Source organism: Ornithorhynchus anatinus, chromosome 11, assembly GCF_004115215.2.
Source record: "Ornithorhynchus anatinus isolate Pmale09 chromosome 11, mOrnAna1.pri.v4, whole genome shotgun sequence".
Taxonomy (NCBI): Eukaryota; Metazoa; Chordata; class Mammalia; order Monotremata; family Ornithorhynchidae; genus Ornithorhynchus; species Ornithorhynchus anatinus.
In genome coordinates, this window is record NC_041738.1 from 2,255,258 (window position 1) to 2,278,214 (window position 22,957).

General features: G+C 57.9%; 1 protein-coding gene across 1 annotated transcript; it reads left to right on the forward strand.

The window, feature by feature from the left end:
• Positions 1-357: 357 nt before the first annotated feature.
• YKT6 (YKT6 v-SNARE homolog) lies at positions 358-16,668 on the forward strand. The gene is made up of 7 exons (XM_029075714.2): positions 358-506; positions 8,293-8,375; positions 10,276-10,376; positions 10,695-10,799; positions 11,158-11,223; positions 12,722-12,823; positions 14,597-16,668. The coding sequence occupies exons 1-7, from the start codon at positions 403-405 to the stop codon at positions 14,630-14,632; spliced, it is 597 nt and encodes a 198-aa protein (XP_028931547.1). The 5' UTR covers positions 358-402; the 3' UTR covers positions 14,633-16,668.
• Positions 16,669-22,957: the final 6,289 nt, after the last annotated feature.

Genomic DNA, 22,957 nt, shown 5'->3' on the forward strand with positions numbered 1-22,957 from the left:
AACGAACGAACGAACGAACGAACGAACGAACGAACGAACGAACGAACGAACGAACGAACGAACGAACGAACGAACGAACGAGCAGTAGCCGCCAGGCGGGCGGCGGTGAGGGTGGGGCCCCTAGGCCGTCGGCGCCTGCGCAGTGGGCGCCGCTGCGGGCGAGGCGGCTCCTCCGTGGCCTTCGGCAGGGCGCAGGCGCCCCGGCGCGCGCGGGCTTCACTTCCGGCCGCCCCCCTTTCTGCATCCGGGTCAGCGGGGCTTCCGCCGTCGGGAAGGAGCCGGGCCTCGGATCCCTCAGGCCCCGCGGCCCTCCCAGGGCGGGAGGGAGGGAAGGAAGGCAGGCAGGCGGAGACCCCCGTCCCCCCGCCCCCATCTCCTCCCCGTCCCCGTCCCCTCGGCGCCATGAAGCTCTACAGCCTCAGCGTCCATTACAAGGGAGACACCAAAGCCGTCCTGCTCAAAGCCGCCTACGATGTCACCTCCTTCAGCTTCTTCCAGAGGGCCAGGTGGGCGGCGCCTATTCATTCATTCATCCATCCATCCATTCATTCATTCCTATTTATTGAGCGTTCAGGGATGGGAGAGGGGCCCGTTCCCTCCCGGGCGCCCTTTGAAGAAGAATATAATGATCCTCTTTCTTAAGCGCTTACTATGTGCCCGGCGCTGTTGTCAGCGCCGGTAGGAGCCGGGGGGAATCGATGGTCCTTCGTGGGGCTCGCCCTCTTCAGCCCCATTTTACGGATGAGGCCACTGAGGCACAGAGAGTAGTAATCAGGATCATGGTAGGAGCGGGGGGAAATCGATGGTCCTTCGTGGGGCTCGCGCTCTTCAGCCCCATTTTACGGATGAGGCCACTGAGGCACAGAGAAGAGTAATCAGGATAATGGTGGTGTGGGTGGAGCGCTTACTATGTGCTCAGCGCCGGGAGGTGCAGCGGGATCGATTGACCTTCGTGGGGCTCACACTCTTCAGCCCCATTTTATAGATGAGGTAGTTGAGGCACAGAGAGAAGTAGCAATTATGTTGGTACTTGTTAAGCGCTTACGATGTGCCAAGCGCTGTTCTTAGCGCCGGTAGGTGCAGGGGGATCAGCTTGTCCTTCGTGGGGCTCACAGCTTTCAGCCCCATTTTATAGATGAGGTAGTTGAGGCCCAGAAAAGAGTAATAATTTTGGTGTGTGGGGTAAATGCTTACTATGTGCCAAGCGCCGTTGTCAGCGCTGGGAGGTGCAGGGGGATCGGCTTGTCCTTCGTGGGGTTCACATTCTTCATCCCCATTTTACAGATGAGCACAGAAAATAGTAATAGTAATAATTTTGGGGGTTGGTAAGTGCTTACTATGTGCCAAGCGCCGTTGTCAATGCTGGTAGGTGCAGGGGGATCAGCTTGTCCTTCGTGGGCTTCACAGTCTTCATCCCCATTTTACAGATGAGCACAGAAAATAGTAATAGTAATAATTTTGGGGGGTTGGTAAGTGCTTACTATGTGCCAAGCGCTGTTGTCAGCGCCGGTAGGTGCAGGGGGATCGGCTTGTCCTTCATGGGGTTCACACTCTTCATCCCCATTTTACAGATGAGCACAGAAAATAGTAATAGTAATAATTCTGGGGGGGTGGTAAGTGCTTACTATGTGCCAAGCGCTGTTCTTAGCGCTAGTAGATGCAGGGGGATCAGGTTGTCCTTCGTGGGGCTCACACTCTTCAGCCCCATTTTATAGGTGAGGTACTTGAGGCCCAGAAAGGAGTAGTAATTTTGGTGTGTGGTAAGTGCTTACTATGTGCCAAGCGCCGTTGTCAGCACCGGTAGGTGCAGGGGGATCGGCTTGTCCTTCGTGGGGTTCACACTCTTCATCCCCATTTTACAGATGAGCACAGAAAATAGTAATAGTAATAATTTTGGGGGGTTGGTAAGTGCTTACTATGTGCCAAGCGCTGTTGTCAGCGCTGGTAGGTGCAGGGGGATCGGCTTGTCCTTCATGGGGTTCACACTCTTCATCCCCATTTTACAGATGAGCACAGAAAATAGTAATAGTAATAATTTTGGGGGTTGGTAAGTGCTTACTATGTGCCAAGCGCTGTTCCTAGCGCTAGTAGATGCAGGGGGATCAGGTTGGCCCTCGTGGGCTCACACTCTTCATCCCCATTTTACAGAGGAGCTAACCGAGGCACAGAAAATAGTAAGAATAATTTTGGTGTGTGTTAAGCGCTTACTATGTGCCCAGCGCTAGTAGATGCAGGGGGATCAGGTTGTCCTTCGTGGGGCTCACAGTTAATCCCCATTTTACAGATGAGATAACTCAGGCACAGAGAAGTGAAGTGACTCGCCCACAGTCACACAGCTGACAAGTGGCAGAGCCGGGAGCCGAACCCATGACCTCTGACTCCGAAGCCCAAGCTCTTTCCTCTGAGCCACGCTGCTTCCCCAGCGCTAGTAGGTGCAGGGGGATCAGGTTGTCCCTCGTGGGCTCACACTCTTCAGACCCATTTTGCAGAAGAGGTAACCAAGGCACGGAGAGTAATAATAATAATGTTGGTATTTGTTAAGCGCTTACTATCTGCCAGGCACTGTTGTCAGCGCTGGTAGGTGCAGGGGGATCAGGTTGTCCCTCGTGGGGCTCACATTCTTCATCCCCATTTTATAGGTGAGCTAACCGAGGCACAGAGAATAATAATAATAATGTTGGTATTTGTTAAGCTCTTACTATGTGCCAAGCGCTGTTCTCAGCACTGGTAGGTGCAGGGGGGGTCAGGTTGTCCCACCTGGGGCTCACACTCTTAAGCCCCATTTTATAGATGAGCTAACCGAAGCACAGAGAATAATAATAATAATGATAATAATGGTGTGTGTTTAGCGTTTAATAATAATAATAATAATGTTGGTATTTGTTAAGCGCTTACTATGTACAAAGCACTGTTCTAAGCGCTGGGGGGATACAAGGTGATCAGGTGGTCCCACGTGGGGCTCACAGTTTTAATCCCCATTTTACAGATGAGGTAACTGAGGCACCGAGAAGTGAAGTGACTTGCCCAAAGTCACACAGCTGACAAGCGGGGGAGCTGGGATTCGAACCCATGACCTCTGACTCCCAAGCCCAGGCTCTTTCCACTGAGCCACGCTGCTTCTCTGATTACTATGTGCCCAGCGCTGTTGTCAGCGCTGGTAGGTGCAGGGAAATCGATTGTCCTTCGTGGGGCTCACACTCTTCATCCCCATTTTGCAGAAGAGGTAACCAAGGCACAGAGAATAATAATAATAATGTTGGTATTTGTTAAGCGCTTACTATGTGCCGAGCACTGTTCTAAGCACTAGGGTAGATGCAAGGTAATCAGGTTGTCCCATAATAATAATAATAATAATAATAATGTTGGTATTTGTTAAGCACTTACTATGTGCAGAGCACTAAGCGCTGGGGTAGACACAGGGGAATCAGGTTGTCCCACGTGGGGCTCACAGTCTTAATCCCCATTTTACAGATGAGGTAACTGAGGCCCAGAGAAGTGAGGTGACTTGCCCACAGTCACCCAGCTGACAAGTGGCAGAGCCGGGAGTCGAACCCATGACCCCTGACTCCGAAGCCCGGGCTCTTTCCGCTGAGCCACGCGGCTTCTCTAAGCACCCTGAGAAGCAGAGGGGGCCGAACACCCTCACAGGAGGGCGGAGGGGGTTCATTCGGACGCCGGCAGTCACTGTTCATCTTCCCTAACCTCAGCTAGCAAACCGGACCCGTTCTGAAAGCGAAAATGGGCCCAAGATCACGTTCAGTTTTCCCCTTCAGGGTTTTCAAGTCTCGACTGAGCAATCTAGTTGTGCATCTGAAACCAGACTCCGTTTATAGACACTTTCACCCGAGTATTTATTGAGCACCTGCCGGCTGCGGGCCACTGCCCTCTGCATTGGGGAGTTGGGGGGAGGAAGGAGTTTTCAGTCCAGTGGGGCGGGGCGCCTTAGAGAAGCAGCGTGGCTCCGTGGAAGGAGCCCGGGCTTGGGAGTCAGAGGTCATGGGTTCAAATCCCGGCTCTGCCACTTGTCAGCTGTGTGACTTGGGGCAAGTCACTTCACTTCTCTGTGCCTCAGTTACCTCATCTGTAAAAATGGGGATTGAAAAATGTGAGCCCCACAAGGGACAATCTGATTACCCTGTATCTCCCCCAGCGCTTAGAACAGTGCTCGGCACGTAGTAAGCGCTTAACAAATACCAACATTATTATTATTATTCTCTTTGCCTCAGTTACCCTATCTGTAAAATGGAGATTAAGACTGTGAGCCCCACGTGGGACAACCTCATACCTTGTATTCTCCCCAGTGCTTAGAACAGTGCTTTGCACATAGTAAGCACTTAACAAATGCTATTATTATTATTACTCCTAATGATTGTGGTATTTGTTAAGTACTCATAATAATTGTAGTATTTAAATACTTACTATGTGTCAGGCACCGTACTGAGCGGTGGGTCGCATGGAAGCAAATCGGTTTGGACCCTGTCCCTGGTGAGGCTCACAGTCTCCGTTCCCGTTTTATAGATGAGGGAACTGAGGTACAGAGGAGTGAAGTGACTTGCCCAAGGTCACACAGCAGGCGTAGCAGAGCGGGGATTAGAACCCGTGACCTGGAACGGGGTTCGTCGGAGCCAGTGGCGACCACTGCTAGCCGAGTGATGTCAACACCCCTCTCCCCGCCGCACTCCCCTTGTGCGGAACGGTGCTGGGTGCTTAGGCCAAATCAAGTGACTTCTCCCCGTTTTTAGGGAAATGATGTGAAATGGACCACTGGCTCCAATCCTTCCCCCTGCGCTGCAGCGGGACTCGCCAAGCTTTTTGATTTTCCTCTCCTGGCCAAGTCCAGCAACCGCTTCCCTCCCATGCTGTCAGACCTCTCCACTTCTCTGGACACCCCGTCCTCCTCCTCTCAAACAATCAGTCGGAGGCATTTATCGAGCGCTTACTTGAGAAGCGGCGGGACGTAGCGGATGGGGCACGGGCCTGGGAGTCAGAAGGTTATGGGTTCTAATCCTAGCTCTGCCGCTTCTCTGCCGTGTGACCTTGGGTAAGTCGCTTCTCTCGGCCTCACTTGCCTCATCTGTTATAAATGGGGACTAAGACTGTGAGCAACATGAGGGACAGCAACCCGATTTGCTTGTTTCTGCCCCAGCGCTTAGTAGAATGCCTAGCACATAGCGCTTAAATACCGTAATTACTATTATTATTATTTCTGTGTGTAGAACACTGTTGTAAGCAGTTGGAAAAGTACCACTTTGGCTTCAGAGGCTCCTGACTCTCCCAGTTTTCCTCATAGCCTTTCTGCATGCTCCATTTTTGATTTTTCAATCATTCATTCAGTCATTTATTGAGCGTTTCTTGTGTGCAGAGTGCTGTACTAAGCACTTGGGAGAGTGCAGTGCAACAATAAATGGACACAAACAGACGTTTGTGGTATTTGTAAGCATTTACTATTGTAAATTTATCATTTTAAGCCAGGCTCTGTATTAAGCACTGGGATAGATACAGGATAATCAGATCGGACATGGTCCACGGCCCACATGGCGCTCGCGGTCTTAACCCCCATTTTACAGATGAGGTAACTGAGGCACAGAGAAATTAGAGACTTGTCTGAGTTCACACAGGAGACAAGTGGCAGATCCGGGGTTAGAACCCAGGTCTTTGACCCGCAGACCCGTGGTCTTTCCACAAGGCCACACTGTTTCTCTTCCTTGGTGTATTCTCCTCTATCTCTTCTCCACCCAACATAGTACTAACAAACATCTCCTAAAGCTGAAAATCCTTGGCTCCAGCTCTGAGGGATCCAGAAAGTTTACCTCTGCTGAATTTTTTTTCCGTACTCCCCGGGCTTGATGAGTGGATCCGAACTCGTCCCCGCCGCAGTGTCGTGCCCATGTAAGCGACCGGCGGTGTTTCATGGGCGAAGGAGATGTCAATGACTGGATTTTATGACGGGGCGCGGGGTGTGTGGACGAAAAGGCCGGACCTCGAGTCCGGGACTGGGTCCAAGTAAGGATTGTCCTTGCTGGGCCGGGGCGGTTGGTAGTCACAGGGCCTGCTGTTGCCGCAAACTCTTCTTGGCCGTCCAGCCTCCCCAGAGTCTCTACTTGAGACTGTCAAAAATCAATCATATTTATTGCGCATTTATTGTGTGCCGAGCACTGTAGTAGGCGCTTGGGAGAGTACAGTAGAACAGAGTTGATAGGCGTGTTCCCTGCCTACAACGAGCTTACATTCTAGAGCGGGAGATGGACATGAAATAAAAAGCATTTCCAGCTATGTGCATAAATGCCGTGGGGCTCAGGGAAGGAGTGGATAAAGGGTGCAAATCTACGTGTAATGTAGCACAGGGCAGGGAACCCTGAGCTGCAGCGCGTGTTTCGCTTCCGCATTGTAAATGGGATCCAGACTGGCCTTGGAGCTTGGCCTTCTGGACGATTGAGCACTGGCTGTGTTCCCCCTTTCGTTGTCCCTTCTCGAGTGCTCATCTCCAGGCCGTGGTTTCAGTTCCCATGTACACGCGACGTTGCCTCCCAGATAGACTTCTCTCACCCGCTCAACCTCTGGCGAAGGATTTCTTCCCAGCCAGCGTTCTCCTGTAAAGGAACCTCCTGCCACCGGGAAAATGAGGCCCGTCCCAGCGAAAGATCCCGAACGTCCCCCAAGTCCTCTCTCCCCACCTCGATATCCCCACCCCAGTCTTTCTCACCGTCCAATTATCGAGTGTTGGCCCCAGGCAAATCGCCGAGCGCCTCGTGGGTGCAGAGCCCTGGACCGAGCTCTTGGGAGAGCACGGTAGTGTTAGGACGCAAGGATCCCTTCCCTTAAGGAGCCTACAGACTACCGGGCAGAGAGTTGGGAGAGCCTGAGGCAACCACAGAGTGGGTGAGGTGGCTTCCGAGGGCAAAGGTGGGTTATCGTCTAGCTTCCTGCTGACGGCGACGGCCTGGGGTTCTCCCGGGGTTGGGGGACAGGAAGGGCAGAGGTCCCTGGGTGGGCAGCCCCAGCACTTATTCCAGCCTTGGCTCTTACCCGCCTGTCTAGTCTCTCTCTCCGGGGAGCCCGGCGGCTCCTCTTTCTGCTCCGTCAAACTGGTCGCCGGCTGAAAGGCCCCCGCGTCCTGCTTCCCTCCAGCCTGACCCCTCCGCTGCACCTTGCGACTAACTCTTCAGCCTCCTGACCGCTCCCTCATCCCCAACCTTCCCTCCATCCAAACTGTTCGACCCTCACCTCTTTCCAGACAGCCCCCTGGGCCCCACTGGGGATAAATACCTATCTACCAAGTAGTGACTGAGCGCCCAGGGTGGGCAGAGCACTTAAAGGGCCTCAATAGAATTAGTGGACGTGATGCTCGTCTTTGAGGAGCTCACAGTCGACCTAGCACGGGTGTTTTTATCTTCAGCTGGAGCCGGTAGGTTACAGGTTTCCCCCTCTTGTATTTTTATGTGGATCCTGGCTCCTCCCCTTCACCTGTCAGAACGCTGATTCTTCAAGAGCAGCTCCCCACTACCCCTGAAACGGCACTCAGCTTCCGGCAGGGTTGGCCGTGGGTCGCGTGGAGCCGTGGTCGGGGAGACACCCTGGGTATCAATGCTTTTAAAGGGTGGTGAAACTGTAACTGTGGAGTACTTGGTTTAGTATCCAGTAGTGGCGGCGAGGAAAGGAGAAGTGGCGTGGTCTAGCGGATGGAGCACCGGCCGAGGCGTCAGAGGACCTAGGTTTTCATCCCAGCTCCACCACTCGCCCGCTCTGTAACCTTGGGCAAGTCACCTGACCTCTCTGTGCCTCAGTTACCTCATCTCTAAAATGGAGATTCGGTCTGGGAGCCGTATGTGGCACGGGGACGGTGTCCAACCCTATTAATTTGAATCTACCCCAGTGCTTAGTACAGTGCCGAGCCCAGAGTAGGCGCCTGTCAAATACCGTGAAAAAAAAAAGTGGCAGGGGAGGAGGGGACAGGCCGCATCTCACTGCAGTTTCCCGTTCTGTTGGCTGGAGGAAGCCAGCGGCTGGTAGACTTGTCAGACCTGGGATTTGAGCAGCCTGTGGAAATTTCAGCATTCAGATCCAAACTCAGCGTGGAGGTTTCCCTGAGCCCGGGCTATAGACTGCTGTGCTGGGAATATGGACCAGGAGTCATCTTCCCACGGGCTCAGGCTTCTGTGGCCGGAAGAGGGGCCGAGGGACCGTCGAATTGTACTTTCCAAGCGCTTGGTACCGTGCTCTGCACACCATAAGCGCTCAGTAAATCCGATTGAATGAATGACTGTCCGGAGGCGGCGTATTCTGTCTTTGCAGTGTCCAGGAGTTCATGACCTTTACGAGTCAGCTGATCGTGGAGCGCACGGGGAAGGGCAACAAGGCTTCTGTCAAAGAGCAAGGTAAGAGGAGGGAAGGAGGCAGTCGCAGCAGGGCGCGGAGCGGGGCTGACCTGCAGTCGAGGGCATCGCTCTTGGGGGCTCCGCTCATGGGGGCTCCCCTAGAGCCCAGGTTGCCGAGTTTCCCAGTCAGGCAGTCGATCCGTGGCATCCGACGGACAGATACCGAGTGCTGGTGCTGCACCGAGCACTTGGAATAGCACAGCAGTAGCAAGACGTGTTTCCTGCCTTCGGGGAGCCGCCGGCTCCTGGGGGAGCCCCCGTTCGCTGCCACTCTCTCTCCGTGCTGCCTTCCTCTCCCCACCCACACCCCCTCCTCCCGCGGCTCCCTGTCCGAACGGAATGCCCGTCTGAGGCTCCTTTGACCTCAGGCCCCTCCCCTCCGGTCTTAGGTTGAGCCTGATGTGGGACCGGGAAGGCCCTGAGCGTGCTGGGCGACTTTCCACCAGAACCCCAGCTGGGAATTTCTCAATGTGGGGGTGGTCCAGCCCCCGCGGGGAAGTTTTTCCAGGCAGGCTCTTCAGGCTCCTCCGGCAGACTGGAGCCAGGAAGCCTGGTGCCGGGAAGCCTGGTGCTCTCCTCTTTTGGGGCTGCCGCATTTAAGTCATTTCCCCCATGCACATTCCAAGTTTCCTTGTGTGTTGGTTCCAAGGCCCTTTGGAATGCCAGGGTCAGCCTTCCCTGCCCTTTCCCCCTGAGAAATGAAGGTCAATAAGAGTCCAGCGTGCTGTAAGCTCCTCTGGTGATGACTCTCCCGAGGCCTGGCTTCCCTCACGGGCCAGTGCCCAGATCCTCCACCTTTCCCCGATCCCCGCTCCAGCCCGGGCCCAGAAACGGAAGACCATCTGCCTGTCCGGCCTCTTCCACGCTGGGGTTTCTCTCCCTCGCCGCCTCCTCCCTGTCCCCAGGCGTCCTTTGCCCCAAAATCTAACAGGGCCTGGATCCGCGGGGCCGGCCCATCCTGTCAGACCAGTCCTTTCGCCCTGGATCCTGCCCTGGTTACCGATGACTGCCCGGGCGGCGATGCTGAGAAGGGAGCCGCGCCACCGTGGCCCAGAGAGCCTGCGGGAATCTCCCTCTTTACGGGCCCTGGCTCCGTGGGAGCAAAGTTGAGAGTCACCCTTGATGCTTCCCTTTGGGAATGAGCTTGAGAGTCTGCCCGCCAAATGGCAGTGGCCCACAGGTGCTCAGGGAAAACCGTCATCACCAAGGCTACCTCGGGCTGCCCCCCCCGGCTCCTCCGTCGGCGACCCCCGCCCGGGAACCCCGCCCCAGCCATGGCCAGTGATGTCCGAGTCCCTTCTCGGAGGGCTTCTCCGTTTCATTCAGTCCATCGATAGCACTTGATTGAGCATCTGCCACGGGCAGAGTATCGGACTTTGGGAGGGTTCACCGGAGACAGAAGCCTCGATCCCTGCCCGCCCGGGGTTTGCAGTCTAAGGGGTAGCTTTGAAACTAGGCCCTGGAAGGGGTTCTGAGTTGGTGGATTTGGATTTCACGGATGGGCTGCTCTCCCCGATTCCAGGTATGGGAGAGTAGCGGGTGGTGGTGTCCACACTGGGCACCCCTGGCCATTTGGGGCACCAGGCCCCGCAGGGGGTGGGGGTGGAAGGCAGTGGGTCTTGAGGCTCCACCTCAGTCGAGTCACATGCCGTGGCCGTGGAAGAGGAGTTGTCAGAAGACTGTGGGGGTGAGCGGAGAGGGACCTAGAGGGGCTCTGGTACCCCCATACTGGGAGAACCCGGCCACAACCCAGGGGGCTTGCCCACGTCCAGAGTCCCCGAGCTCCTTAGTTACCCGTCCACCCCAGAGGGTGAACCGGGCGGGGACCCGGGCCTAGCCGCGGTGGGCAGCGTCTCCCTCCGCCGTCACCCGGGGGTGACCTCTCATCTCCCTCCCCCAGAGTACTTCTGCCACGGGTACGTGCGCCATGATGGGCTGGCAGGTGTGGCCATTGCGGACAACGAATACCCACCCCGGGTGGCTTTCACCCTGCTAGAGAAGGTTTGTCGGTTGGGGGCTGGAAGGAAGGTTTCGGTAAAGGGGTAGGCTCTGGGGAGGTGGCGCCATTCAGAGGAGCAGACCTCTTAAGGTTGGGCAGGGGGTGTTTGGACACTGCCACTGTGGAAAAATTCTCCCCATCTTTATCATGCAAATGTGGGGCCTCCCCGGGGGCGATTTGAAACCCTGATGGTGCTGGGGAGCGGGAGGGTGGGGAGACTGGACCCCTGCCCCCCTCCGCGGTCTCCTCTCGTGACTCCATGGATGAGGCTCAGGGGGACGCCCCCAGACAGAGACCGTCGCCATTCCTTTGCGGGGCAGGTCCTGGATGAATTCTCCAAGCAGGTGGACAGGATAGACTGGCCGGTGGGATCCCCTGCCACGATCCAGTACACGGCCCTGGACGGCCATCTTAGCAGATACCAGGTAGGCCCCTGGCAGAGGGACCCCCGCCACTCATCTTGAGGCTCGGGAGGGGGGAAGGTAGGGACTCAGCGGGATGCGGTGGCTGCGGCCCAGGGCGAGAAGTCCGTCTGCCCGGGGACCCCACCCTCGGGTAGACCTCGGGAAGCTGAGTTCCCCTCCCGCCGCCACGCGGGCTTCCAGGTTTTCTGATGCGCGATGGGATCGGGAGGGAAGGAGGGAGTGAGGAAGGGGCAGGGGGAACTGTGGAAGGCACGATGCTCTCCAGCGTCTTCCCCTCTGGGCCGCCCCCCAGCCCTCCCTCGGCCGAACCGGCCCGGAGGCTCTGACTCGCGGCCCTTCTCTTCGGTCTCCTCCTCAGAACCCACGCGAGGCCGACCCGATGACCAAAGTGCAGGCCGAGTTGGACGAGACCAAGATCATTCTGGTAGGCCCCACCCCGCCCCTTCTCTTCCCAGTGAGCTGCCGGAGGGGAGGGGTGCAGCGGGGAGTCGACGTCAGCTGTGGGAAGGACCACCCCGGAATGGGGGCTGCGGGGGCGGAGGGCTTCGAAATAGGAGAGCCTTTGTGCCTGGAGATGAGCCGGGAAGGCGCGGAAGTCGGAGGCCGGGATCGACCCCTCGGAACCTTTCCAACCTCGAATTTGCATCCGTCACCGCGAGCGATGAGGGATGGCCGGGGGCCAGGGCCACGTGGGCCCAGCTGCGGAAGCTGGGCCCTGCCGGGGAATCCACTCCTGGCCCGGAGCCCGGGGAAGGCTGCTTTCCCTCGGAGCACTTCCTCTGGCCCCTCCCCGCCCACGCAGCCTCGGGCCCCCGCCACGGTTTACCTGCTACGTTCCTTCCGGTCACCCCCGCCCGTCTGTACGATATAGTTCCAGGCGTGACCTCCAGTGGGGTACGTCTGGGAACTTGGATTTCTCGGAGGAGGCGCCGGGTCTATGGGGCTCCTGCTAGCTCTGTGGCTTACTTGGGTAGTAGCCAGGAAGGATTGGAGTAGGCGGGGACACTCTCCCTTGCACACACTGCTCTGCATTTTTCCTGCCACCCCCTCTCGGGACTCGGTTCCAGGTAGGCTGAGTGCGGAGGCTTCCCCGGGGAGACGTTGTGGGGCCCCGTGGGAGTTAAGTGTTTGAGGTGGGCGGGGGGAGTGTGTTTGTGGGGAAAGCTTGGGTCATTTCATAAGGCAGGAGAAAAGAAGGTTGGATTGTTCGCCCCTCAGCCCTCTCTGATTATAGAAGAGCATGATTATAGACGACCTGGGCTCGCAAAATGGCCTCCAGGGAGAAAAGGTGCCCCAGACCCTTCCGGGTAGGGAAGCAGGGAAAGGAAATTCCTGGTCCAGGCAGGATGGTGCCACAGAAAAGCTGGATTTGGGGTGTCAACGATCGGGGCTTCTACATCTTCCGGGGCGGTCGGGTCACAGAGGGGGCCGGACCTAGCAGGGGACCACAGGGCGAAAGCGGACGATCTTCACAGCCGAGGAAGTTGCCGTTTTCCCGGTTTATACGGGCCACGTCGTCGGCCCAGGTGCCCGAGAACCCGGCCAGTGCAGATCGGCTGGAGGCTTCCGTGATCCCGCTGGCTGGCCAAATGCGATGGTGGCTGTCATCCTGGAGCCAAAGGTGTCGGCCCCTGGTGGATCTGCACTGACAGTAGGGTGGAACGGAAGAGGTAGTCAGCCCGCCTGTCGGGTCTGCTTGCCACAATAAAGCACCCCGGGGGCGAGCGTGCCCACCTCTGCCCCTCCCGGAAAGTCGGGCCGGGCCAGGTCAGGCCCCCAAGACCTTGGGCTCAGCTGTGATTCCAGTGAAGTGGCCATCGAGGGGGCCCCCTCTCCTCTCCCAGAGGCCCTGGGAGGCTGGTGTGTCTCGGGGCGGATGGGCTAGTGTAAAATGGTAAAAGTGCCCCCGTGGCCCTCCCCAGCACAACACCATGGAGTCTTTGTTGGAACGAGGGGAGAAGCTGGACGACTTGGTGTCCAAATCGGAAGTGCTGGGAACGCAGTCGAAAGCCTTCTACAAAACCGTGAGTGTCACCGCCCGCCCCCTGGTCGCGCATCTCCCCACCTAGAAGCCCCCATCCTCCAGTCCGTGAAGGACCGACATCAGACAGTCGAGCAGTAGTTTTGTTTGAGCACCCCCTGCCCTGGGCGCAGGGCACTGTACTGAACGTTGGAGAGAGTGCAAGAGAGTTAATAGACGCAAAAACCGCCCTCGAGGTGCTGGGTTACACACCCCCTCTGGTTTTCAGGAAGACATGTCTTTTCTCCTGCTAGGGCCACTGGCTTAGGAACAAGGGAGGGGAAAGGCTAGCCTCCGGGCACACCGGGAACAGGTGACTGTGGGAAAGTCCCCGTCCAAGGGCTTCTGGGATTGTGCCAACTCTTGCTTGCACTCGCTGTTGCGGCAGCCTGCCGCGCTCTCGGCCGGCCGGAGGCTGGGCGGGTTTTAGTGCGGTCCACGGTTCAGCCATCCTGGCCACTTGCCCGGTGGCACTGCCCAGCTGTCTGAGAGACAGACCTCACCGTCACCATCCCCTCAGAAGGCCAGGGACCGCTACCGATGGATATCCAGAGACTCCGAACGCTTGGTGGGCGGGGCAGACCCGCTTCCCGGTGATTTCCAGAACCCCCTCTGGTATTTCCCTCTGGTATTTCCCTCTGATAGTCCCGTCCTTAAGGGTTGGGTCTGCCAGCACCTCGGCTGCCAGTAGGGGATGGTGGTAAGAGAAGAGGAGCCAGGCTGGCGTCCATGAGGCGGGTCTGGCAGCCGGGTGTTCTTAGGTGACAGCGATGGCATGAATCTCCCCAGCCGGGCCTGGGGGACGGGGGAGCCGGGTAGCTGGTCGGGGCTCCTCCCTGTTGCCCCGTTTCTCCTTCCCTTTTCCCCGAGGCAGACTTTGCTCCCGAGATCCTGCTCCGGGTGCCCTGCGAGCCAGGGAGCCCAGGGTACATTGGGGAATCTGTGTCCCAGGGCCGGGAGCTGACAGTAGGGGGACCGGTGTTTGAGGGGAGACCGGTCGTCCGACCGTGGACCCCAAAAGAGAGTGGGAGGGAGGGGTCTTGGGCATCACGGAGATTCTGGGCTAGAAGAGGGGTCGAGGCTGAAGCCGTGGAAAGGCCAACGACTTACGGAGATGCCCGGGGAGGGTACTTCCTCCCTGGAGGATACCCCACCGGCCGGCTCACCCCTTTGGAATTGACCTTTGGACATTGATCTCTGGGTTAAGGGGCCGGCAGGACTGAATCCTTGTGCGCACCCTGATTTTAATAATATTAAATGATTTTAATAATGTTGGTATTTGTTAAGCACTTACTATGTGCCGAGCACTGTTCTAAGCGCTGGGGTAGACGGTTAATCCCCATTTTACAGATGAGGTCACTGAGGCGCAGAGAAGTTAAGTGACTTGCCCACAGTCACACAGCTGACAAGTGGCAGAGCTGGGATTTTGGACATTGCTAGTAAGGGCGGAAACTCCCCGTATCCCTTGGTATTCTTTTACTAGCTGAGCACTTAGCACGAGGCATGGTACCAGCAGCAGCTCAAACCTACTACTCTGAGAGTCCGAGATTTTTGTCGACCCTAGGCCCCGGGACCCCCACCACATGGCAGGATGGTCAGTCGGCGGTGGACCCTGCTGACGGGGCAGTCGACTTCTCGTTCATCCCCTCGACCACCCACCTCTCCCGCCTGGGTGGCCTCCGTGGACTGGACGGCTGGCAGATCCTCGGGCGGTCCCGTTGGCGTGGAGAGTGGGACGGTCGACCACCCCCGACCACCCTGCTTTTTTCCCCCACAGGCCCGGAAACAAAACTCATGCTGTGAGATCATGTGACCGTGCCGGCAGGGATTCCCGCTCTGGACACTCCGGCTGCCTTTCCCGTAAAGAGCTGTCGAACCCCCAGGACGCGGGAGAGCCAACCTGAACCGACACCCACTCCTTCTCACGGGTCTGGGGACTTCCATTTCGCCTCTCCCCGCCTCGGGCTGAGAGCTGGCTGAGAAGGAGGCCGAACTCCGTATGTCTAATTACCGTTTTTCTCCAAAAGGATGAATGTGGAACCGTGAGAAGGTCCCACTTCGGGGCCCAAGCGAAACCTGAAATTCTCGGCGACCCCCAGCACTACTGGCCAGCTCCCTTCTCTGAACCCCCAGGGAGGGAGCCAGGACAGGCCTCGAGCCAAGCCCTCACCAGAGTCAGGACCAAATCTGCCCTAGATCCACTCCGCTTTTTTTTTTTTAAACTCATTAGGATGACACTAAGGGGAAGCTGCCTGGACAGGTGTGGACCGGGCAGCTCCAGGGTGCAGAACTGGGCAGAAGCAACGGGACAGTTCACGGGGCCCTAACTCTCTTGGGAAGAGACCCTCCCACGGAGCCAGCCGAATCCCGTCCCGGCCCACCGTGGGCCGCGGGGGGAGAGACCGAGGGAGCCGGTGGCGGGGGTTGCTGGAGCCGGCTGGCGGGAGGTGGGCACGCCGATCCCCGGAGACGCAGCTGTAAAGAGCTCCAGACAAAAATCGGCAGGCAGAGTCCACACCCCCCCGGTGAGCCAGGAGACCCGAAAGCCGACCGGTCCTTCCCCTCTGGGCCTTTTCCCGGTGACTTGGTGGGAGCAACTGCTGGTTGCGTTTCCGTGAATGGAAACCTCCCCGGCTGCCCGCCGCTTGTCACCAGAAAAGGGGGTGCTGATAGGGCTGTCACTTGTGCCCCGTTCAGCGAGAGGGTCCCACGCCCCGGGGCGCCAGGGGGGCTCCGGGCGTGGGTGTCTCCAGTCCCCAGCTGGGACGGGGCCCCCCCCGTGTCCTGGGGAAATTACTGACCTCAACTTCCCCTGCCGCATCTTCCCTCACCTTACATTTTGAAGTTTCTCATCCTCGGGCTCGCCCGTTGGAGCCACTGGGCTCGTCTTCTGCCGCCCCCACAAGGCTTACTCCCGGTTCGGACTTGGCCCTGTCTTTTCCTGCCCTAGGGGTCGAGGGCAGCCTGCCAGGAGCCCCCAAGAGAGCACGCTCGGTCCGGCTTCACGGGACATTGGCCCGCAGACAAGCCGGGCCCGTTCAGCCAGGGCTTCACTACTGCCTTTCCTTGTGCCATCCCAACACTGTGCTCTCCGCCAGCGCCCAAGGAGACCTGGCTCGGCCAGGCTCGGGTCTGACTCGAACACCGCGAAGGCCTCGACTCCCCCGGGGCCAACCGCCCCGAGACCCCACCTTCCTGGCTGAAGTAGGCAGGCGCATGGGCCTCCCGAGTGGCCTCTAAACGAGTTATTTTCCTGACCCACCCAGGTCTGAATGGTGGGGAAGGGCTAAGTGGGGATGCTTCAGCCTAGTCTCGTGGGTACCGCGTCCTCCCCGCCCCGAAGCTGCTGCCGGCAGCCCCAATCCCTGGGAAATCAGCAACGTCTCCGTCGCTCGGTCTCACGTTCCAGCCCTCCACCCCTGCCGGTCCGGGAACGAGAGGGGCTTTGGCCAAGCCCGAGGCCCGTCCGGGAGCCTGGCGTGGGCCGCCCCATCACTTCCTCTTCAGCTTTCCTCCCGAGCAGGGGCACGGGGCACCCGTCAGTCGATCGTTGGTCAGTGCTGGCGGCCTACGGAGGAAGCATCGAATCCTTCCGCCTCAGCACGGCGCAGACGGTCTCCCGGGGGGAGAGGACCACTGGCTGGGAGGCTGCTTGTCCCACCCTTCTCTGTCGGCCTGCCTCTCCCCCGCCCTTCGGCTCCGGGCCGTCCCCTCGCCCTTTCTGATCTTAACGCTTCTGCTCGACATTGGCCGAGAGTGTTTTAACCTGGTCGCCGCCTAACTTCCCCTCTGTGTGTTCAGTTTCCGAGAGCTTCTGGTCTGGTTAAAGTTGTCTTGGTAACCCCGCAATGGCTCTGTGGCTTTGTCTGGGCGGGGCTGGGGGCTCCGGGCTGGGTCTCTGGCCGCTCGGCCCCACGGCCCATCCCCCCAGCCACCAGAGATCAGTGGAGATCCGGGTCCAGCTGACCCCTCGGGGATGAGGAGGCCAGCGGGAACCTGGGCTGGGCTGAGCAAGGCTTAATCTCCGGGGTTTGGAGGGAGGCGGGGAGGTGGGGGGGAGGTTGCCTGAAGACTCTGGTTGGTTGGAGCCAACGGGGATTTTTAAGCTGATTGGCTATTGTAGGCTCAGATGCACGTCCGGGCACTGGAAGGACCGGGGAGAGGGATCGAGTGTTCCTCTTCACCCCCTCACTACCCCACTCACATTGGCCCAGCTCGGTTTCCAAGGTCTCCAGGGATTGTGGTTCCACAGTCTCCTTTGCCAGCCTGCCCGGTGCCTTAGGACAACCCCTGCGGCGATAGAAATCAGCAAGCCTCTCCCATGAGTAGGAGGCCCTCCTCACCCTTGGAAACCGGTAGTTAGTCGCCCCCGGAGGCCGCCTCTCCCGGTGGTTCCTTTAGCTGTTTCAGGAAAATCCTTATTTTTCAGGCCTCTAATTATCTCGGGGACTGTCGGTGGAGCACACTCCGAGTTCTCCCTGTCCCTCTTCAGGGAGCAGCGGGCACAGCCTCGCTCTGCCGGGGTCCGACCAGCCCTGGCGAGACGTGAGAGAGCTCTACTATTTGGGAATCCCCAAGTGGTGCTACCAGGGGGGAAGGCAGGGAGTTGGGATGGTCTGAGTCAGGGGTATTGAGTGCTCTCTGCTGGGACGCTGGGGAGAGTCGGGGATTGGCTACGGCCCGGGACTCAGAAGGACCTGAGTTCTAAGAAGGCTCCGCCACTTTGTCTGCTACGTGATGTTGGGCAAGTCGCTGTGCCTCAGTTACCTGTAAAACAGGGAAGAAGATTGTGAGCCCCATGTGGGACATGGACTGTGTCCAACCGCATTTTCTTTTATCTACCCCAGTGCTTAGAACAGTGCCTGGCACATAGTAAGCACTTAACAAAATACCATTTAAAAAAAAAGAAGTCGGGTGGATGATCCAGGCTGAGTCGGTCCAGGCCGAGTGGTTAGAGGTAGAGTCGGGTGAAGGGAGAGTTTAGAGGCGTTAGGTGGTCTGTACTGGGACACTGGGGGAGAGTCGGGTGGACGGTCCAAGCTGGGCCGTCGGAGGGAGAGTCGGGGAGCCGAAGGGAGAGTCAGGGGTGTTGGATGATGGTGCAGGTTCATTCAATAGTATTTATTGAGCGCTTACTATGTGCAGAGCACTATACTGAGCGCTTGGAATGTGCAATTCGGCAACAGATAGAGACAATCCCTGCCCAGTGACGGGCTTACAGTCCTCAATGGAGGGAAGATTAGGAATGGAGATGGCTAGGTTTGGACCATCCAGAACACTTTATCACAAAGTGGGTGTCCAAAAGGGCAACCAGCACATGGCTCCTCCAGGCAATCTGATGTCCCTTTTGGAGGCTGATGGGATTTCATGAGGATTTGTTTCTCATCCTCGGCTCTGGTCCCTCCCAGGATGAACTAACTGGGTGTGTTTCCACTCATCCTTCGGGCACAATGAAAACTTGAGGACGGGCAAAAGGTCACGGAGGAGAGTCCCTCTGTAAAAACGTGCCGCTGGATACAAGCTGAAGGGAGTTTTTAACCTTTTCCAGAAACACTCGGGAGGAGTCAGGAAATCCAGTTTTCATTTACCTTTCTTTGGAATTGCATATCCCCCTAGATGGAGATAGAAATAATTCAGCCCCATCCCTTCTACGTGGCGTCTTTTAATCCTTCCGCACGAGTGGCGGTGAGTTCCTTCCGCCGAATCTTTTCACGAACTTGTTTGTTCTTCAAAGAAGTACCCAGAAGTTGCTCTACAGAATGCCACGCCTGTTAAAAGGCACACAAAGAGGAGGCGTGGCACCAGAGGCCCTTTCCTTGCAGTCAATCAAGGGTATTTATTCTGGGCTCACCGTGTGCACCGTGAGCATTTGGAGGAGTGCCGTATAAAAGAGTCGGTAGACTTGTTGGCGATCTAAAGGATTCTGGCCTCCTTAGCTCTAGAGGTGGCTGAAGAAGAGGGATGACGGACAGTGTACCCGGTAAGCACTCAATAAAAGATTGATTGACAGCGAGAAGCCTTCAGCCGACGAACAGTATGCATTTCAGCGGGAGCCATCCTGTTACGAGCGAGGCATAGAAATAGTTCTGCAAAGAACAAACAAAATACCTTTCCTCTGATTTATCAGTCTCTTCCAGGAGCGGCCCCTCCCAGTTCTCCTTGAGAGCCACGGCCTTGGTTTTTCTCTTTTTAACAGTATTTAAGGACTTACTGTTTCGAACAGTGGTCTAAGCACGGAGTAGGTTCAAATTAATTAGGACAGCCAGCCCCTGTTCCACATGAGGCTCACAGTCTGAGTAGGCGGGAGAACAGGTTTTAAATCCCCATTTTACAGTCGAGGAAACTGAGGCACAGAGAAGTGACTCGCTCAAGGTCGCGCAGCAACCGATTGGCAGAGCTGAGTAGAGAACCCAGGTCCTCTGACTTAGAGGCCCAAGCTCTTTCCACCACCCAGTGTTGCTTCTCGAGGGAGTCTGTCATGAGGGGATGTTGTTGGTTTTCTTTTCACTCTGCCCGGTCGCTCCCGTTGCAAGCCGGCTCGCCTGCCACCTGTCCGCATTGCTGGGTCCACTGTGGACTCGGGGCAGACACCATCCCGGGAGCTAGGGCTCGGTCGAGGGATGAGGGCGGGTAGTCCGGGTGAGGGGGGATGGGGCGGGGGCCGCTCGCAACTGCCTCGAGCGGCCCTTTGCCCCTCTGTGCGAAGTTGGTGGGGTCAGGGGAGTAGCCAAGTCCCCTCTGAAAGACTTTCAAAGCGAAGAGGCCCAGGCTCCCCTGCCTACCTTGTACCGGGCCAGTCCCTGGATCGATGAACTGCGGGCCAACGCCGCGCTCTTCCCGGCTGGGGTCCGCAGGCGTCACCCCAGCCTGCTTCCCCTCCTGACAGCGGCTGGCTGGAGTCAGTCCCGAGGAGGTGCCTGGCTCAGCATAACCGCAGGCCTCCTCAGATGGAAGGAGAGAGCAGGAAGCCGGCGGGTGGGAGACCTGGGTTCCAGCCGAGCTCTGCCGGAGGCCCGGTGGGAGGCCCTGGGGGAAGTCACTTGATGTCTACAGCCCTCCGTTTCCTTACCCGTACTCTTTGGTTACTCTGAACCCACCCTCCCCAGTTCTGGTGGGGATCCCTCACCCTGGTGCTTCCAGGGGGCCCGGTGACCTCCGGTATTCACGAGCCCACCCCCCTTGATGTTGTGTACTCCAGCTAGGGTTCCTCTTTTACTGCTCCTCGGACACTCGTCGAACAACCGCCTCCCGCCAGGCCTTAATAATCCGGATTTCTCCCTCAACCCCCTCAGAGCTCCCCTACTCCAGGGCCTGCTGACCCGAGAAGGCCCCGGGGCAGATGGCCTCGGCGTGGGCCCAGGTGACCAAACCCCACATGGCTGTGATGGTTTGGCATTCCAAGTTCCCACCTCCAGGGGATGCCAGAAACTCCTCTGTTTTCTGTCGGCACTACGCCCTAATGGGCCAGGAGCCAACGGCCAGCGGCCAGGGCAGGGAAAAGTTGCTCCCTGCACTCTTCGCTTGCCCCAGGGGGTGGCCCCGGGTACTCGGGGGCCACTGAACTCGGACATCTGGGCCCGGAATCTGCTTTCTGCCTTCTGCCCTCCTCTCCCAGGCCTCGGTCCGACGGGGCGGTGAGGAGGACGGTCCCGGCCCGGCTCTCTCCTGGCAGACGGCATGGCACGGGGTGGGGTCGGGCACGGTCTGCTCTGGGGCTTGTCGGGGAGGGCGGACCGGAGCTCGGCCCCCTCCGCTCACCCCGCTCCCCGCCCTCAGGGTTTGCCGGAGTGGGGATGGCACGGACGGTAAGGAGAAGGGGCCGGCGGGGAGAGCGGGGTGGACGCTGCGGATCCCAAGGAATCGAGCGACGGTCTCTCCTACCTCTACGTCCCCCCCTCCGCAGTCGCTTAGAGTAGTGTGCACTCGGGAACTCCAGCTGACTGTCGGACCTTTCCGGGGACAGAGCCCCCACACCGCGCTTTACACCCTGAGTCTGGCCCAGGGAAGAGTCTCAAAACGGATCCCTGGACCAGATTCCTCCAATAACGTGATCCCACAAGACGCTCCCTGAGGTTTTTGTTTGTTTCACGGTATTTGTTTAGCACTTACTACGGGCTAGGCACTGTTCTAAGCACTGGGTAGATACAAGGTAATCAAAAAGAGCACGGGCTTTGGAGTCAGGGCTCATGAGTTCGAATCCCAGCTCTGCCACTTGTCGGCTGTGTGACTGTGGGCAAGTCACTTAACTTCTCTGTGCCTCAGTTCCCTCATCTGTAAAATGGGGATTAAGACTGTGAGCCCCACGTGGGACAACCTGCTTCCCCTATGTCTACCCCAGTGCTTAGAACAGTGCTCGGCACATAGTAAGCGCCTAACAAATACCAACATTATTATTATTAGGTTGAACATAGTCCCTGTCCCACATGGGGCTCAAAGTCTTAATCCTTATTATACTGAAGGGGTAACTGAGGCACAGAGAAGTGAAGTGGCTTGCCCGAGGTCACACGGCAGGCAAGTGGCGGAGCCGAGATCAGAGCCCAGGTCTTTGCGACTTCCGGGGCCGTGCTCTATCCACTAGGCTGGGAAGGGATAGGAGAGAAGCAGCGTGGCTCAGTGGAAAGAGCACGGGCTGAGTCAGAGGTCATGGGTTCTAACCCTGGCTCTGCCACTTGACACCTGTGTGACTTCGGGCAAGTCACTTAACTTCTCTGGGCCTCAGTTCCCTCATCTGTAAAATGGGGATTAAGACTGTGAGCCTCACGTGGGACCACCTGGTGACCTTGTATGATGATGTTGGTATTTGTTAAGCGCTTACTATGTGCCGAGCACTGTTCTAAGCGCTGGGATAGACACAGGGGAATCTACCCCAGCGCTTAGAACAGTGCTCGGCACATAGTAAGCGCTTAACAAATACCAACATGAAGGGGGGGGGCTACCAGGCTCTGCTCAGGAGAGTAAGGTGGCACCCCCAGCCCCCCTGAGCCTGGCTGAAGCCCTACCCCTCCCCAAGAGACGGCTTGGTCTACTGGAAAGAGCATTAGCCTGGGAGCCAGGGCTTTGGATCCTAATCCCACCACCGGCACCGTTTACTGCTGTGTAACTCGTGGGTAAGTCATTTAATCTCTCTGGATCGATAGCGCTTCATCCGTAAAATAGGAACGATAGGCCGTGAGCTTCACGGGGGAGGGACTGCGCGTGAGCAGATAACCTTGTAACGACCCCAGCACTTAGCACATAGCACGCGCTTAATAAATACCAGAATTATTAAGGACACTTCTCTCCCTCAGGGACCAAGCCGTCCCTGGGCACCGGCCTCGGAGACGGCCTTGGACACGACAGCTTGGAGGCCCAGCCGCGCCCGGCACCCGCCCCAGCCCGCTGGAATGATAGGGTCGCTTCCAGGCTCCTTGAGCCGGGACGGGGTCGGCTGGCTCGTCCATCCGGGCCCTGCTGCCTCGGGCTGGGCGCCAACTCCCTGGCGCAGCCTCGGGCCCCCGGCCTTCCCCGCCGCCGCCGGGCACTTCTCCGGCAGCCCGGGCCGAGCCCAAAAAGTGCCAGCGCAAATTAGTTTCCTAGTGATCCGACCACCCACTTACAGATGATGCCTAGGACGTCTGGGCGGGGCCTGGGTTGGCTGCCATTCAAGGTGGCACCCCTCAGTGCCCCGGCAAGGCCGGGGAAGGATTGCAGGGCAGTGTCCTTGCCCAGAGATTAGGCCGTGAGTCCTCTCCCCACGCCTGGGTCCCAGCAGGATTCGGGTTCGGCCCGAAGCCTCTCCTGCTCCTTCCGGAGGAGGGTCGGGACCCTACTCAGGCGGCCCACCGGCTCGGTCGCTGGGCCCCCGAGCTTCCCCAGTTGCCTGCCCCCCTGGAGTGCCCAGTGCCCTCAGCCCCCTGCCTCTCTGGGGCCCCCGGCTCTGCCTGCCAGCGATTCGGCGTTAGCCGTTTGAGACGGGCCCCGTGCCCGAGTGCAGATTTCAGCGTGGTGACTGCTTGGGTCCTGGGCTCCTCCCTCTGGAAAAGAAGTCTTCCCTATAACACATCCCCCATCCAGGAATTTTTCTGGGGAATCTTGAGATTTCAGCAGGAGGAGCAGATTCCCGATGAGGAGGAAGGGACGCGGATGCTTGCTGCAGGAT